Genomic DNA, 19,146 nt, shown 5'->3' with positions numbered 1-19,146 from the left:
GAATAGTCTCACTCTCTATCGTTTGGTACACTAAGCCAGATCTGCGGATGGTGATTTCCGGGTTTCCCCAAGGTAGGGTTATAGCCCCTCTGCAGATTCATATATTTATAAAGGATTTAGGGGGCAATCTCAGCAACCGTCTTAGGTTGTCTGTAGACGACGCTGTCATTTAGCGACTAATAAGGTCATCAGAAGACCAAAACAAATTGCAAAACGATTTAGAAAAGATATCTGTATGGTGGAAAAATAGCAATTGATCCTAAATAACGAAAAGTGTGAGGTAATCCACATGAGTGGCAAAAGGAACCCGTTAAACTTCGGTTACACGATAAACCAGTCAAATCTAAAGGCGGTAAATCCAACTACATACCCATGAATTACAATTACGAATAACTTAAATTGGAAAGAACCGATAGAAAATGTTGTGGGGAAGGCAAACCAAAGTCTGCGTTTTATTGGCAGAACACTTAGCAGATACAACAAGTCTATCAAAGAGACTGCCTACACTACGCTTGTCCATCCCATTTTGGGGTGCTGCTGCGCGGTGTGGAATCGCCGGCCGGAGTGGCCGAGCGGTTAAAGGCGCTACAGTCTGGAACCGCACGACCACTACGGTCGCAGGTTCGAATCCTGCCTCGGGCATGGATGTGTGTGATGTCCTTAGGTTAGTTAGGTTTCAGTAGTTCTAAGTTCTAGGGGACTTATGACCACAGCAGTTGAGTCCCATAGTGCTCAGAGCGGTGTGGAATCCTTGCAAGATAGGACTGACGGAGTACATCGAGAAACTTCAGAGACGTGTGCAAGATTGTAGGAAAGTTGGAGTTAAACGTCTCCTTGGCGTCACACACATTAGAGAATCCGTTCTCGCTCAGTTAGACAAGGAGATCATAAACTATTTAAAGAGAGAAATGAAGTGATTTAGGCAGACTATGGGAATCAATATCGCGTTGGCCGAAGAGGGCTTGAAATTTGTGTGTATGTAAGATGGAGTTAGTTACGCGTAGCTGTAAGTAACCTCAAGGTTAGTTTGGGGTCTCTTACTGAAAATGGTACGCCCTTGCCAGGGCACGATCAGAAAAGAAGCCCACTCGGACACTAATGGTTGAACTTAAGTCCGTCGTGGAATAAGAACCGCAGAGAGGATTCGAATTACTTTTTCATTTGCAGATAGTGTTGCTACGGGCGAAATTCACGTTAGGTGGAATGAAATAAAATCTTCTGTCTCGCAGTAGATATACCACCGTCAGTCCATAAAGTTTTAACACTGCAAATAAGTGGTTGACACCCCTGCCCTGGCGTACGGGACTACAAGTCCCATCGCCACACCCCCACCCGCTCATGATAGGCAAAATTTTTCTGCCCGACTCATGTAGTACCATCACCGTCAGGGGGCGGTACGGGACTACAAGTCCCACCGCCACACCTCCAAAGCGAATTGCAGTGACGGAATCACTGCCCTGTGGAAATTTACTGCCCCACCAACACAGTTAGACCGCAATAGACCGGTGACGCTGCATTGCAACATATAACCCCGGACTACAAGTCCATTTAAAAAAAAAAAATATATATAAGTGGTTCAAAGGGCTCTGAGCACTATGGGAGTTGCCTTCTGACAGGACCTGAACCTGCGACCGTAGCAGCCGCGCGGCCCCAGACCGTAGCGCCCAGAACCGATCGGCCACCCCGGCCGGCGCTCTAACACTGCATTAAAACTAACAGAGAAGAGTTGATGTGGTGGTTTTAATGCTTCGAGTGTTTCACATAATTCGCTCAGTACAACGCACGCAACATTTATATGAGTATGTGAACCTGTCAGAAAAGTCTTTCTTTGGGATTATTGATCATCTCACGCTTTACACTGGCCTGGACTGCGCTTACGTAGTGAGTGCGTCGAGCCTTCATGCGAATATCTGCACTTAGTCATTCTGAGATACGATCAAATTGAAAACACCTAATCTCGTCACCAGTGATGCTTTTTTCCAGGAAAGATTGTCCACGTTGTTGATATCAATCAAGTAGCAGCAGACGTCCTCACGACGTTGCTTTTGTTCGGGTGTCAAGGTGTGGACAACGTCTTGAACATTTCATTTAGATATGTTGCGTTCGTCCATTGCTCCACTGCGATTTGTGACACAGAAATGGCTCATCAAGTCCCAACGTAAGACTAATTTCAATGGAGATGCAGAACTCAGTATATCAATTCCGTAAATTAGAACTAATTCAGGTATAACTCCTTGACAGGTCAAAAGCAGCTTAATGTGTCCTTCTACGAATAAGCGTGGTGCCTCTTTTACAAATGTATCAGACTGGCTTTCCGAGACTTGAGCCATCTTGACACGAGACGAGGTAGCTAACGTTGACGTGGACGAGGACAGGAAGCCCAACCTCAGGAGATGCACCTAACGCGATTTGCGGCTGCAGATTATATATATATATATATGGTTCAAATGGCTCTGAGCACTATGGGACTTAACATCTATGGTCATCAGTCCCCTAACCTAAGGACATCACACACATCCATGCCCGAGGCAGGATTCGAACCTGCGACCGTAGCGGTCACGCGGTTCCAGACTGAAGCGTCTAGAACCGCACGGTCACACCGGCCGCCTATATATAAGAAAAAAAGAAATTAAATACATTAGGAGGCGAACCCACTACACATTGTTAAGTAATTCGGCGTTCGGCGCATGTGACAACCCTGAACGACCTTGTATTTGATGTTCCGATCTTCAAATGGTTCAAATGGCTCTGAGCACTATGGAACTTAACATCTGTGGTCATCAGTCCCCTAGAACCTAGAACTAATTAAACCTAACTAACCTAAGGACATCACACACATCCATGCCCGAGGCAGGATTCGAACCTGCGACCGTAGCAGTCGCGCGGTTCCGGACTGAGCGCCTAGAACCGCTAGACCACCGCGGCCGGCTCAGATCTTCTGAATGGGGTTTAATCGCCGATATGTTATGACTGCCATTTAATTATACCAAATACTACCGAAAACTATTCAGATTTGATGAATCTTGAATGAGACATTGCCTTAAAGCGACTAACTTTCATGAAACACGGGTTGTAACACGAAAATTCTGTAACCTACAATACGACGTTTCCTGTCATTTTATTACAACAAATCGAGCCAATAACGAAGGGCTTTCAAGGGATCCTCACTGAGTTGGTGGTTAGAAACAGTACATATTAATAGGAGGTAAGTTAAAATACAAAGCGACCGAATATGGGCTTCAACTGGAAACGATAAATACAATGTAACCTCCCCACAAAAATCATTCTCATTTAACCTCCGCACAGAATTCATTCACATTTAGTGTAACGTCAAAACAGAAAAATTGCTAAACCTCTCAACAGTAAAAAATATAATTATGTCGTTCACATTCAGTGTAACGTCCCAACAAAATTTAAAGTCAGTAACCTGGTGATAATACAATGTAAGTAACCTCTCAATTAAATTGTCGCTCACTTATAACTTTTCAATAATTGACTGTGAATTTAACCTGGTAAATTTTGGACGTCTGCAGTGCTGCGTCATGGCCCTGAAAGATCATTCTGAATAAAAAAAGGAAAATTCTTACCTCAATGAAGTCGCCGGATAGCGCATATATATCTGCTCTTACAATAAATTTTTCTGGCACAGCCCTGTGCAATGCTGGCCGATAGATTTGTCATTTATGAAACGAAACAATTGATTTTTCTTTTGCAATAATCAGGATGATCATGGATTGGAGAAATTAGCAAGTTCTTTAAATTGAAATAAATGGTTGTTGAAAGTTACTTTTTATGAGAAAGATTATTATTACGAGATTTTTAAAACATTTACATGGGAGTTGAAATGACGTTACTACATATGCGCGAGGGTGCTGGGAGTTGAAATAACATTACTACATGTGCGCGAGGCTGCTTTTTACCTTATACAATAATACTCATGCTCCGGCATCGCTGCACCGCGACCGGCCCAGCCAACACGATACACCAGACCAGACCAGAGCAGACTGCAGACTAGCAACAACTTACTGCTACAGCTACACAGTTCCTACTGCAGTCAACACTGCTCTCTGGTCAGAGATTCTCTTATACCTTGCATATCGCAGGCAACGCATGAGCAGTACATCGAAATTACATCTGCTCGGACCTCTTACAACAATATGGCGTTTCGTAAGTTCTGCTTGTGACGTAGAGTGTGTTCGTGCCCCTTATTGGTTGAACATTTCGTACCACGTTGCCGAAATATTGCATAACTTATTTTGTGTTTCTAGTGAGGCAGTGAATGGCCGCTCAACGTGAGACAGCAGCAATGAAGGAAGATTATGTTTAACGTCCCGTCGACGCCGAGGTCATTAGAGACGATGCACAAGCTCGGATTGGGAAGGAAATTGGCCGTGTCCTTTCAAAGGAATCATCCCTGCTTTTGCCCGGAGTGAATTAGGGAAATCACGAAAAATCTAAACGTGAATGTCCGGACGCGGGCTCGAACCGTCGTCCTCCCGAACGCGAGTCCATTGGCTCACAACTGCGCCACCTCCCTCGGTGAAACAACAGGAAATGACAGCACAAAACCAGTACAGCTACACGTCAGCACTAGATAACTCGTCCGTTGACGGCTTTAGCTCCCACGCAGCGCGAGCTCGCGAACACCTGCTGGCGTGAAGTCGCGGACGGGTATCTGCAGGCGCGGACCGCGCGCTGTACAAACAGCGGCAGTCAGCTGCCGCAGCGCGGGTCAAGCGGGCGCTGGGGAGCGAGCATGACCCCGGCCGTGCTTCCAGCATACCAATGCGCCGGGCTCTCGCGCCTGAGGCACGCACTGGCCGCGCTGAGAATACCAAACGTGAAGGGGGGCCCGTGTGCCGGATAATAGCAGTCCATCCCGCACCCCGGCTGTTAAACGTACCCGACAATCTTGTTAGCGATAAATACCTTCATTTGTCACAATCCAGCTCCGCTGTAGGCCACAGAAATGAGTCCAGTCACAGGTATCACCATGACAAGAGAATCGAAGCACATGTGTCTTTTTCTTCTTTGATGTTCATTAACAAGTCAGTCACTTCAGATGTCATATACCGCCATCACCCAACTCGAAAACCGTCATCCCCTGCCGCACATCACACCGACATTCCTATATGATTGCAAACGTATACAAACAATACAAACATTTGAACTCAGACGCACAATCTCTCTCTCTCTCTGTCTGTCTCTCTCTCTCTCTCTCTCTCTCTCTCTCTCTCTCTCACACACACACACACACACACACACACACACACATTGTTCACCGCTGACTCTTCCAGGACGTGTGGATTCTACAATTTTTTGTAGGGTCATACACACAGTATGGTATACTTTGTCCTACCCTTTATTTAGTCTTGTAAGTTAATGGAAATGAAATGTGCATTTGGCGTCACTGCCGGGAGGCCCCTTACAAGGCAGGTCCGGCCGCCTTGGTGCAGGTCTTATTACATTCGACGCCACACTGGGCGACCTGCGCGCCGGATGGGGATGAAATGTGATGAAGATAACACAACACCCAGTACCTGAGAGGAGAAAATCCCCGACCCAGCCGGGAATCGAACCCGGGCCTCTTAGGACGGCAGTCTGTCACGCTGACGTGCCATCGGGCGGACTTGGAAGTTAATAAGCCGCACCTTAAAGCCGCACCTTAGAGAAGTCCATTAAGTGCAAGAAGTGTTAACAACTACGTAAAGAAAGTCAAAATTCCAGGATGAGTCCCGTATGACCCAAAACGTGCCAGTAGCAACCAAATGGAACTAAAAGAGACTCTCAACGTTATATAATTATATATAGCTACTAATACGTCAGTAGGGACTTCAGAAATTTAGTTAATCATCTTATAATTAAGTTTTCCCCGCGACATTTAAGGCTCATCGTTATATACGATAATGATGGAAGCTGAAGAAATGGATCAAAATTTTTCCCACGACCGGGACTCGAACCCGGGTCTTCCCCCCCCCCCCCCCCCCCCCTGGCCGTGGCAAAAATTTTAATGCATTTCTTCACATTCCATCATTATCATAGATAATGGTGAGACTTAAATGTCGCGGGGAAAATTTAACTATAGCAAGAATACCCGGGTTCGAGTCCCGGCCACGGCACAAATTTTAATTCATTTCTTCAGCTTCCATCATTGAGTTAAACACGTCGTTCCATGACCCTAAGACCGAGGTCCGTTATAAGTGTCACATCATCAAAAAGAGAGAAAATGTTGGCGGTTTCCTGCAGAGGCAGTTCTTCCTGCTGCGGTACCGGTAACAGATGCACCACAGTGTGGGACTGAAATGCCGCGGCAACTGAAAATCTAATCCGCAGCTGAAGTTCGGGGGACAGTACTATTTCGGCGGGCGAAACGTCTAAATTGTACACAGATTCAGCATTAAATTCTGGCGGTATACGGACCAAATGCAGTGTTGGGTCCAAGGGTAGTGAAATGATACCAACAAACGACCACGGCCGGTATAATTTACGTGTTGCTGATCGGCAAGGAAGGCCATCAACATCGACGACTGATGACACGTCCAGGCAATCGAGAAGGAACATCTGGTGGGTGAGAGTTTCTGCAACGTCGAGGACGTTCACGCAGCGGTTATCGAATGGCTCTGCGACCGAGGAGTGGATTTCTATCGTCGAGGAACTGGAAGATCGGTAGAACGTTCGGATCGTTGTTTACAAAGATTTGATGGCAATGTTGAAAATTAGTGTCATGTATCTGTGTCATTTTGAAGTGCAGTGCAGCGGTCAGTAGTTAGTTGGACTGCTATAATAATGTGTGATTTATTTTACGGGTTCCCTCGTAAGAACCGGCTAATAGTTACTGCATTTCTCGGCGCTACGTCTCCGTTAAGGAATCCAATTTGCCGAAATTCATTCACTCAGTTTCTTTATTCAGTGTTTCAATGATTGGGGACCATTTCATAGCATCCAGTGGTGCAAGTAAAGAAAAATAATCTAACTGTGTTGAAACACGAATATTCAGTCCTCGATTCCAGCATCCTTCACACTTAGCAACACTAAATGCATTCCAAATGCATGCCTTTCTGCGAAATTGTACTGCTTACAAAGCTGTGTTCTGAGGAAACCAGTGATTAGCTGCCAATCTTCTACAATATGTTGAACATATCTTCAACGCTGACATTACTGTTGCCATAGATAAACGAAACCCGTATAAAATTTACGAGATCTGAAACTGTCAAGTAATTCATCCTCTTCAATTTTCGGACGTGTACAGTGACGTCATTTACACTGAACCAGGAGTGCATTTCAAGTATCTTTCTGATCTATCCAACTATCCCTTCAGATATCCCCACAGGAAAAAACCGAATGGGGACAGATGGAGTGATCGTGGTGGCCTTTCGAGTAGCCCATCGCGACCATTCCAGGGCCCTGGAAAGGCTGCCTCCAGGTGTGCCCTCACTTGTTTGCTGTTATGTGCTGGAGCTCCGTCTTGCTGAAATCGAATGCGGCTACGTTTAGGCATGAGAACATCATTCAGCACGTCCCACAAAATCTATCGCAGGAATGCGAGATACGTGCGACCATCAGTTCAGCCTGGGGGGAATGTACGGCCCAATTAAAGTCTCCGACAATGCCAGGCAAGACGTGTCAGAAGCGCCCTCTCGTGGCGTTTACGCCCCCCTGTTCCTATGTGATTACTGATCCTTGTCGTATGCACGACGTGCCTTGTCAGTTTTTTAACTTTTTTCGAATCACCCTATGTAAATGCAATAAATTAGTGTGGCGTGTCATTTGAAACATTGAATCCTGCTTTAAGTAGCTGTAAAAGGTGGATTGTGAGATAGAAAAGTAGCAGATACACAAACAGGTTTACTGAACCATGTTTTTATTCCGCAAAAGAGATTTGTATACGCCGTTCTTGCACATGATTTGCCCAAGTATCGTATGCTTTGAAACATGCAAGCATACAGAGAGCTGATCACAATTTTTACACCACCAGGACGTTCTTCCCTTCTTTCTCGTACTGACAGACGGAAACAGTGCGGACGCAACACGGAGCAGCAACGTACGAGGCGCTGAGTTCGAGTAGAGATAGGTCAGAATTCGAATGCTACGTGGTAGCACAACGCCGAGATGTTTTCTTCTGTTGTCTGCATTGTTATCGATAGGCGGAATGAAGCTGAATGGGAGCTAACAAGGGAACCTCCCCATCGCACCCCCCCTCAGATTTAGTTATAAGCTGGCACAGTGGATAGGCCTTGAAAAACTGAACACAGATCAATCGAGAAAAACAGGAAGTTGTGTGTAACGATGAAAAAAAAGCAAAATATACAAACTGAGTAGTCCATGCGAAAGATATGCAACATCAAGGACAGCGTCGGCTTAGGAGCGCCGTGGTCCAGTGGTTAGCGTGAGCAGCTGCGGAAGAAGAGGTCCTTGGTTCAAGTCTTCCCTCGAGTGAAAAGTTTACTTTCTTTATTTTCGCAGTTATGATCCGTCAGTTCGTTTATTGACGTCTCTGTTCACTGTAATAAGTTTAGTGTCTGTGTTTTGCGACCGCATCGCAAAACCGTGAGATTAGTAGACGAAAGGACGTGCCTCTCCAATGGGAACCGAAAACATTTGATCGCAAGGTCATAGGTCAACCGATTCCTCCACAGGAAAACACGTCTGATATATTCTATACGACACTGGTGACGGCATGTGCGTCACATGACAGGAATATGTTGTCGACCAACCTAACTTGTACACTTGGCGAATGGGTAAAAAGATTCTTATACCTTGCCCGATTTAGGTTTTCTTGTGGATGTGATAATCACTCCCAAAAAAGTGATGAAAACATAAGAGTTTGTCACTTAAACTTCAACAAATGAATGCAATAGTTTCGATGTTTGTTTAGGTGTAGCGTCCCCATACTACGGCGCAGTTACCTCGCATCGGACGGACGGACGGATAGATAATAATTGTCTGAAAATAAAAAATTAAACTTTTCACTCGAAGGAAGACTTGAACCAAGGACCTCTCGTTCCTCAGCTGCTCACGCTAACCACGGAACCACGGCGCTCCTGGGCTCACATGTTGCCTATCTTGCGCGTGGACTATTCAGTTTACGACTTCTTCCTCTTTTCTCGATTGACCTGTGTTCAGTTTTTCAAGGCATATCCACTGTGCCAACTTGTAACTAAATCTGAGGGGGGGTGCGATGGGGAGGTTCCCTTGTAAGAAGTTTCACGCACTGCATAGATAAAACTCAGGCGCCGTCCGCGTAACTGCCGTTACACCAGTCCTACGCCTGTCGAGAAAGTGGTAAAGATTAATCTTCCAAGAGTTCACATTGCTTTTTGCTTCTTCTAGGTGTCCGCTGCCGTTTGAACCATCTTTCGAACAAAATATTCGTGATGAAGTGGCGGCGTCGGCAGAAAAGATGATATTGTAGGTCATAATACGTAAAATAAATCAAAAGTATATTATCTCCCTTGGCTATATGCCACTCGAGGTTACGGCGACGTGTTTGTCGTGTGAGCATTTCTACTGTGCAGGCGCGGCGCGTGGACAGAGAGAGAGAGAGAGGGGCACGGTACCTGCTCGCTCTCGTGCTGGAGCGCGCGCAGCCTGGCCAGGTCCCGGAGCCGCTCCCGCCGGGCGTCGCACAGCGTCTCCAGGCGTCGCGACGCCATCTCCACCTCCGTCAGCAGCCGCTCCGCCCGCTCCAGGGACAGCCTGAGGAAGAGCAATAGCACTCCGCTCAGCAGGAAGCTAACCATACAGTAAAGCGGCAGTGTCCTCGAGTCTGCTGCGGGACTCTGAAACCAACGTAACTCTATATTTCGGGGCTCCACCATCTACAGGAGAAAGCTCCTGCTGAGTTCTGTTGAAACCTAATGCAAGGGCTGCAAGTCGTCGTCCTCTATAGCCCCCTGTACCGTTCAAGGCGCATGCGTCTTTTGCCACAGTTGCTGCCCCCCCAAGATGTGGCTGGCTGAGCACTGGCGCCAAAGATAAATTTTCAAACACTAGGGCCGACTGCAACAGAGGACCCTGTATTTTAATGCGAGATAATACAGTGTTCCTGGGTCCGTTGTTGCAGTCGGCCGTAGTGTTTGAAAATATATCGTTGGCGCCAGTGTTCTACCAGTGGTGACTCAGCCAGCCCAATCTTGAGGGACAACAACTGTGGTGGCGGAGCAAGCTCTTTGTACGGTACGGTGCCTATACATCAGTTTTCTGCGTTACCCAGCAGTAGTAGCAGCAGGCGTGCTCTCCTGAAGATGGCGGACAGGTAGACCGCCGAAACATTCATTCATGATGATTTTAGGATCCGGCAACAAACCCATGGAGAGTATCAAGAATAATTACACAGGGAAAACCTATGCAGTCATTTCAATACAATAAAGTCTTTCACTTTCCAGAGTTGAGAAGGAAAGAGCAAAAGAGTGCAAAGAGAAAAGAACAAGAACTGGAAACTGTCTGTAAAAAATGTCTTTCACTTTCCGAAGTTGAGAAGGAAAGAGCAAAAGAGTGCAAAGAGGAAAGAACAAAAACCGGAGACTGTAAAATATGTCAATCCGTTCACTCACTGATACATCGTGTTCCGTAAATGCCAACATGTTGTCTTTATGCGTGTGTAAGTAATACTGTTTAACAGTGCGTTTCTAGAGGAAGAGCATAAAAAAATATCAGCCAACCAGCTGGAAACCGAAGATTTACTTAGCAGTTGATCTAGGTTTTGATATTTGTAAAAATATTTTCTCCAGAAGGAGAGGGCTCTAAAAATGTGTACAAACGGTTAAGAACTATTTTTACATACATAACAAAATATTAATAAGAGAAAAATATTTGTGACATAAACCTACTCAGTTGTCATATCACATGGTGATAAATGGCTTCAGATAATGTAATTTACCGCCATATGATGTAACAAGTGGGTACGTTTACCTCACAGAAATTTTTCTATTATTAATATTTTGTTGTATTACGTAAAAATAGGTCAGGCATTTATGGAAGAGAAGGATCCAGCAAAGCAACGCCGACCCCACATGATGTGGGAAAAGGCTGAGGTGATGATGATGTAAAAATAGTTTGAAACCGTTAATACAAATTTTTAGGACCCACTTCTTCTGAAGAAGATATTTTTGCGAATATTGAAACCTGGGCAAAAAAAAAAAAAAAACTTTGGTTTGCAACTGGTTGGCTGTTTTTTTTCAACCTCTTCAAATTTATACAGATCTGAGTCACAGCAACGTTTAACATTTTGTTTCAAGAAGGTTTACCCGAAATCATAAGACTTTATCTTCTACGCGAATGAGGGTAGAACCTTGAGGCGACTTTTAACCTAGCCTCGACACTAAATCTTTACCTCGGCACCAGTTGTAAGTTGACGTTCCACGTTGTTGCCAGCAGGGGCTCACCCCGCAGCAGCTAGCTCTCTCGCTCACTTCGACGGCTGTGGGAGACCTGTTACGAGCTGCCTCAACAAAGGATCATCCGTAAGGGGCGCAAAGATCCCGCACTGCACAAGAGGCTTCCGAGATATCTCGATCTCGTGGAGGCGCTGTGTGGTTTCCTCAACAAAAAGCTGCCACAGTGACGGATCGGGCGCTAGGGGCAAACTGATCTTGCGTTCCACTATTTGCCTGCAAGATCACGGTGTGTTTCTCCTGTGTGAGGGTTTATGAAAGACTTGGTCTGTGCTATTCCCCTTCTGTCAGCTTTGGGTGACCGCCATTCTACACAGCAACAACTCCAGACAAGGTCGCATAAGTATGGGACTAGTTAGATTAACTTGTGGGTGTTAGTTGTGTGCCAGATAAGAGTGCTCATTCAATTTTTGTGAAAGGTAGATGAATACTTAGACCCTAAACGTAAGTGCAAAAAATGCCTCGAGGTTGTAGGTGTATATTTGTAAAAAAGTATAACCATATGAAAAGGGACGGTTCTTTTGAAACCAAGAAAATCTGTACTACCACATATAAGTTAAAATTTACCCCAAGGTTCTGTCTTGACTCATGCTATGATTGTATCGAAGTGGAAGCTCAATCTTCCAGATTCTAGATTTTCATACGAGGAACACCAGCTTGATCTGGGGAGACGGAATAATTTGAGAAACAACATGTTACTCCAAAAAAAGGGGGGTTATAGTCTTTTAATAGAGTAATAATCGTAGGTAGATTATGTCAGAGCTATTACTTGACCTTTTTACAATTTACTGCAGAATTCAAGAAGTAGAACATTTTTCATTTCGGATAACTAGTAAGCAATACACTGGTGCCAGCGACTAACAAGAACACGATATCTACGCTGATATTGTAAACATATCTTGAAATTTATTGCAAATTACATAGGTCCTCTCTAGCCCTACCACTCTTCCCATGCCAAACACTTGATCCACTTGTCACCCTAATTCTATCACCAGCACCCTTCTCATTCGTCGCTCAAGACTCTCCAGATGGCTAACGTAAACAATTTTGTGTCCCAAGTACAGGCTGGTCCATGTCATACATACAAGAGGGTCTGAAAAAGCGTGTGATTGGAAACAAAAGGATTTATTGTTTGATAAATAGTATCTGGCAGAGGTCCACATCAGTACTGCCTCGTTCTCTTCAAAGATTCCAGTTCTCAGACTCGTGAGAACACGAGTCCTGCGACTTTAGTTATCGCGTATCAGTGTTGGCATCTAGCTAAACGACGACCCACCGTCGTAACTCTAGAAGATGGTGGTGCTAGAGGGAGCGCAGTGGAGACGACTCAATTGCGGCCATTAGGGCTTCCGCGAGATCAGAGGTGGTGCTGAGTGCCTCAAGAGTGGTCGCCAGCACTACCGGTTTGGTCGGAGTCCGGTCGTGGGAATTGAGATCCCTGCCATCTGCGGCGGCCGCTGCCGTCTACTCCTGCGTCCGCGGCTCTGCCGCTCAGGACTGTATAGCAATCACGGCGAGCCCACTCTGCCATATTTAGCCAGCTCTTAGGATGTAGGGGAACTAAACGATGCGTCGAGGCGGTCTCACTGCTAACGGTGCAGCTGTCGCCAAGATGGCGCAGCCACGCTGCAGAGAGTGTCCAGCAAAGTCACCAGCCCCGTGTGACCACTATGGCGACCCGGGCCCAAATATAAATTTAATTGCTTGCACTATTCTAGCTGCCTCGCTTCGGGAGACGAACTTCGGGACAGAATTATAGAATCTCTGTCAATCCACTGTGGATGAAATATTTACCAAGGAAAAACCCAAACAACCGTATATTTTGAGAAGTTATTTTACACTACTGGCCATTAAAATTGCTACACCACGAATATGACGTGCTACAGACGCGAAATTTAACCGACAGGAAGTAGATGCTGTGATAAGCTATTCAGAGCATTCACACAAGGTTGGGGTCGGTGGCGACACCTGCAACGTGCTGACACGAGGAAAGTTTCCAACCGATTTCTCATACACAAACAGAAATTGACCGCCGTTGTCTGGTGAAACGTTGTTGTGATGCCTCGTGTAAGGAGGAGAAACGCGTACCATCACGTTTCCGGGTTTGATAAAGGTCGGATTGTAGCCTACCGCGATTGCGGTTTATCGTATCGCGATATTGCTGCTCGCGTTGGTCGAGATCCAGTGACTGTTAGCAGAATATGGAATCAGTGGGTTCAGGAGGGTAATACGGAACGCCGTGCTGGATCCCAACGGCCACATATCACTAGCAGTCGAAATGACAGGCATCTTATCCGCATGGCTGTAACGGAACGTGCAGCCACGTCTCGATCCCTGAGTCAAGATATGCACGAACAGTTCGACGACGTTTGCAGGAGCATGGACTATCAGCTCGGAGACGATGGCTGCGGTTGCCCTTGACGCTGCATCACAGACAGGAGCGCCTGCGATAGTGTACTCAACGACGAACCTCGGTGCACGAATGGCAAAACGTCATTTTTTCGGATGAATCCAGGTTCTGTTTACAGCATCATGATGGTCGCATCCGTGTTTGGCGACATCGCGGTGAACTCACATTGGAAGCGTGTATTCTTTATCGCCGTACTGGCGTATCAACCGGCGTGATGGTATGGGGTGCCATTGGTTACGCGTCTCGGTCACCTCTTGTTCGCATTGACAGCACTTTGAACAGTGGACGTTACATTTCAGATGTGTTACGAGCGGTGGCTCTACCCTTCATTCGATCCCTGTGAAACCCTACATTTCAGCAGGATAATGCACGACCACCGCATGTTGCAGGTCCTGTACGGGCCTTTCTGGATACAGAAAATGTTCGACTGCTGCCCTGGCCAGCACATTCATCAGATCTCTCGCCAATTGAAAACGTCTGGTCAATGGTGGCCTAGAACTGACTCGTCACAATACGCCAGTCACTACTCTTGATCAACTGTGGCATCGTGTTGAAGCTGCATGGGCAGCTGTACTTGTACACGTCATCCGAGCTCTGTTTGACTCAATGCCCAGGCGTATCAAGGCCGTTATTACGGCGAGAGGTGATTGTTCTGGGTACTGATCTCTCAGGATCTATGCACCCAAGTTGCGTGAAAATGTAATCACACGTCAGTTCTAGCATAATATATTTGTCCAATGAATACCCGTTTATCATCTGCATTTCTTCTAGATGTAGCAATTTTAATGGCCAGTAGTGTATACAAATTATTATATCCAGAAATATGTATGAGTTGACTGATTCCAGCTGAGAGTCATTAATATTGTAGCAATACGAACTACTTTTGGACGTTTTCTGAGGAGAACAATTTTACGTTCCTCGCCATTTACAGGAAGATGCAAAGCTATGAACCTATTTGAAATCGTATCAAAATATGATTGGATGTTTGTGCAGCTTTTTTCTCGTAGTGCTTTATTACAGATAACTGCAACATATGATGCATTATTATAACGGAAAGTCCAGAGCTGAGTACGAACAATGAATTGAAATATATTAAATATTCAGACTGCAACCGACGTTACCGAACTCCAGAACTGCCACAGTCTATCCATGCAAACCCTAGTATCACCACATATAGTTTCATAATACGAACTGGAAGTGTACTTCTATAACTATTTGGACTCACAAGAAGGAAACAGGTTTTCGGAAAAGTAACATTAATTACAGAGCAGGCGCCGTAAACTGCTACATCAACACATTACACACTAAGAATTTTGAAAGTACTCTAACCTGAGACAAATATACGAACACATTCTCAGTTTGTTAAAATTTAAGGACGAAGTGAAACACTCACACAAGAACTAGAAACATTACAAATTACCCCTGAACGTCGCTTAGCAACACTAATTTATTGATCAGTTAACAAATCTCACATGTTTTTTACAACAAGATACGTTACTCGTATTACTTCAACACCAATTACTTCTCGAGAGACGGTAGTGAGTCAGAATTTCGTGCTGGTCTTTGCATAACACGATACATAGGGGATTGAGGTTTGCACACATACAGCAAAATACAGCTGTCTGCTGATGTAGTACTGGCCTACCTACATAAACGTAAATTCGTGCCACGGTCTTTAACAAAACAATTAGCATTACAGCTCGTTAAAAGCTCTCAGTGGGTTTCTGCCAGCAGCTAATCCGTGAATATCTGATTTTTGAGAGCTGAGACAAGTTCAGAATGATTTACATCGAAGCAGCTAGTACTACTATTTTACAAGACACGTGTTTCCGGGTCATATGTAAAATCGGTAAGCGGATCTAAATCCCCTATTCAGTCACTCGTTGACCACGATGGCACCGAAACAGAGGACGACCGAAGAAAGGCAGAAATACTGAATTCAGTGTTCCGAAACTGTTTCACTGCGGAAAATCGTAACACGGTCCCTGACTTCAGCCGTCGCACGGACGCCAAAATGGAAAATATTGAAATAAACGATATCGGAATTGAAAAACAACTGCTATCACTTAGTAGCGGAAAAGCATCCGGACCAGACGAGATACCCTTAAGATTCTACAGCGATTATGCTAAAGAACTTGTCCCCTTTCTATCAGCAATTTATCGTAGATCGCTGGAAGAACGTAAAGTACCTAGCGACTGGAAGAAAGCGCAGGTCGTTCCCATTTTCAAGAAGGGTCATAAATCAGATGCGAATAATTATAGGCCTATTTCGCTTACGTCAATCTGTTGTAGAATAATGGAACATGTTTTGTGTTCTCGTATTATGACGTTCTTAGATAATACAAACCTCCTTCATCATAACCAACATGGATTCCGCAAACAGAGATCATGTGAAACTCAGCTCGCCCTATTTGCCCAAGAAATTCACAGTGCCGTAGACACTGGCGAGCAGATTGATGCCGTATTCCTGGACTTCAGGAAGGCATTTGATACGGTTCCGCACTTACGTTTAGTGAAAAAAATACGAGCTTACGGAATATCGGACCAGGTTTGTGATTGGCTTCAGGATTTCCTAGAAGAAAGAACACAACATGTCATTCTTAACGGTTCAAAATCTGCAGATGTAGAGGTAATTTCGGGAGTACCGCAGGGAAGCGTGATAGGACGTTTATTGTTTACAATATACATAAATGACTTAGTTGACAACATCGGTAGCTCCGTGAGGCTATTTGCAGATGACACGGTTGTCTACAAGAAAGTAGCAACATCAGAAGACTCGTACGTACTCCAGGAGGACCTGCAGAGGATTAATGCATGGTGCGACAGCTGGCAGCTTTCCCTAAACGTAGATAAATGTAATATAATGCGCATACATAGGGGCAGAAATCCATTCCAGTACGATTATGCCATAGGTGGTAAATCATTGGAAGCGGTAACGACCGTAAAATACTTAGGAGTTACTACCCGGAGCGATCTGAAGTGGAATGATCACATAAAACAAATAGTGGGAAAAGCAGGCGCCAGGTTGAGATTCATAGGAAGAATTCTAAGAAAATGTGACTCATCGACGAAAGAAGTAGCTTACAAAACGCTTGTTCGTCCGATTCTTGAGTATTGCTCATCAGTATGGGACCCTTACCAGGTTGGATTAATAGAAGAGATAGACATGATCCAGCGAAAAGCAGCGCGATTCGTCATGGGGACATTTAGTCAGCGCGAGAGCGTTACGGAGATGCTGAACAAGCTCCAGTGGCGGACACTTCAAGAAAGGCGTTACGCAATACGGAGAGGTTTATTATCGAAATTACGAGAGAGCACATTCCGGGAAGAGATGGGCAACATATTACTACCGCCCACATATATCTCGCGTAATGATCACAACGAAAAGATCCGAGAAATTAGAGCAAATACGGAGACTTACAAGCAGTCGTTCTTCCCACGCACAATTCGTGAATGGAACAGGGAAGGGGGGATCAGATAGTGGTACAATAAGTACCCTCCGCCACACACCGTAAAGTGGCTCGCGGAGTATAGATGTAGATGTAGATGTAATTGTTGTATCTCGTCCAGTTCAGCAGTGTCATGCACGGAACAGTGATACATTTACGCGATTTCCCACAATTACGTGAGGTGTAGACCACATATGATTCCCGTCCCCATGCTTGTAGAACTGCCAGCCACGTCTTCGACATCAGTCAAAACCAAAGTTCTCCCTCGTTTCCTTTAACCTGCCATGTTCCCTGAGAAACGGCAGATGACGCTTTTGCGCCAGGAGTCAATTAGCAACGAACGCGTGTGCACTGCAGCGAGCGACAGACACGGCTGAAGAAAAACGGCGAAACTCGTTAAACGCCAATCACTGCTCCAGCTTACCCGCATCTCTAGGTAGCCTTGCTCTTCTAACAGTGGAAAAAATAGAAAGGAAAAATGAGGCTAACGCTCTGCCGTCCCCGACAAGGTCGTTACATACAGAGGGCAAGTCAGACAGGACAAGCATGGGAGGAAAAATCGTAAAATCGTTCCCGTCCTGATTAACAAAACCATCCATGGTATTCGCCTTACTGGATTTAGGAAGACGACGGATGAGATATGAACTGAAGAGCCAGCACGCAGAAGTTCCGCAACACGACGTGGCATGCACTCGACTAATGTCTGAAGTACTGCTGGAGGGAATCCTACAGGGCTGGCCATAAATTCGTAAGAGTACGAGGGACTGAAGATCTCTTCTGAACAGCACGTTGCAAGGCGTCCCAGATATGCTCAATACCGTTCATGTTTGGATAGTCTTGGGGCCAGCGGAAGTGTTTAAACTCGGAAGAGTGTTCCTGGAGCCACTGTATAGCAATTCTGGACGTGTGGGGTGTCGCATTGTCCTGCTGGAATTGCCAAACTCCATCGGAAGGCACAATGGGCAGGAATGGGTGCAGGTGATCAGACATGATGCTTACGTACGTGTAACCTATCAGAGTCGTATCTAGACATATCAGGGGTCCCATATCAGTCCAACTGCACACGCCCCACACCATTAAAGAGCCTCCACCAGCTTGAACAGTCCCCTGCTGACCAATTCTCTTCAGTCGTCGTTGGTTCCGTTCTTGCAGGGTCTTATTCCAGCCGCAACGATGTCGGAGATTTGATGTTTAAGCGGATTCCTGTTATTCACTATACAGTCGTGAAATGGTTGTACGGATAATTCCTCATTTCATCGCTACCTCGGAGATGCTATGACCTATCGCTCGTGCGCCGACTATTATACCACATTTAAATCCACTGAAATATTGATAACCTGCCATTGTAGCAGCAGTATCGGATGTAACAACAGCCGACCGCCGCGCCGTATTCTGTCTGTTTACGTATCTCAGTTTTTGAATACGCATGCCTATATCGTCGCAAGCAGTGGCCGCGAGGTTTGAGGCGCCATGTCACGGATTGCGCGGCCCCTCCCCGCGGTGGTTCGAGTTCTCCCCCGGGCTTGGGTGTGTGTGTGTGTTGTTCTTAGGATAAGTTAGCTTAAGTGGTGTGTGAGTCTATGGATCGATGACCTCAACAGTTTGGTCCCTTGGGAAATCACATACATTTGAACATTTTTGTCTATACCAGTTTCTTTGGCGCTTCAGTGCATTAGGAAGACAAGATGAGGGTATTAACTCCGCTTCTGCCAGATGCCTGTCGACTGTTGTAATAACTGAGAAACCTCGCTTTCTCTTTCAAACGGAAGTCAATCGGGAGCTTGGTACGTTTATCACAGTGCACTATATAGCGGTTGTAGCTGCAGCTACACATGTTAGAGCTTGAAATTTGAACTCACTGGTGTTCTTTCGAATATGATCCAAACTTCGGCAA

General features: G+C 45.5%; 1 protein-coding gene across 1 annotated transcript in view; it reads right to left on the bottom strand.

The window, feature by feature from the left end:
- The window catches only part of LOC124612425, a 570,719-nt gene that overhangs the window by 537,773 nt on the left and 13,800 nt on the right, over positions 1-19,146 (bottom strand). The window contains exon 2 of the mRNA XM_047140631.1: positions 9,558-9,696. Coding sequence (XP_046996587.1) covers positions 9,558-9,653 — 96 coding nt within the window. The 5' untranslated portion in view covers positions 9,654-9,696. The remainder of the gene's footprint in view (positions 1-9,557; positions 9,697-19,146) is intronic.

This window comes from Schistocerca americana, chromosome 4, assembly GCF_021461395.2.
Source record: "Schistocerca americana isolate TAMUIC-IGC-003095 chromosome 4, iqSchAmer2.1, whole genome shotgun sequence".
Classification (NCBI taxonomy): Eukaryota; Metazoa; Arthropoda; class Insecta; order Orthoptera; family Acrididae; genus Schistocerca; species Schistocerca americana.
Note: the sequence above shows the minus strand (reverse complement) of the source record. Positions and strands in the feature narration are given on the sequence as shown.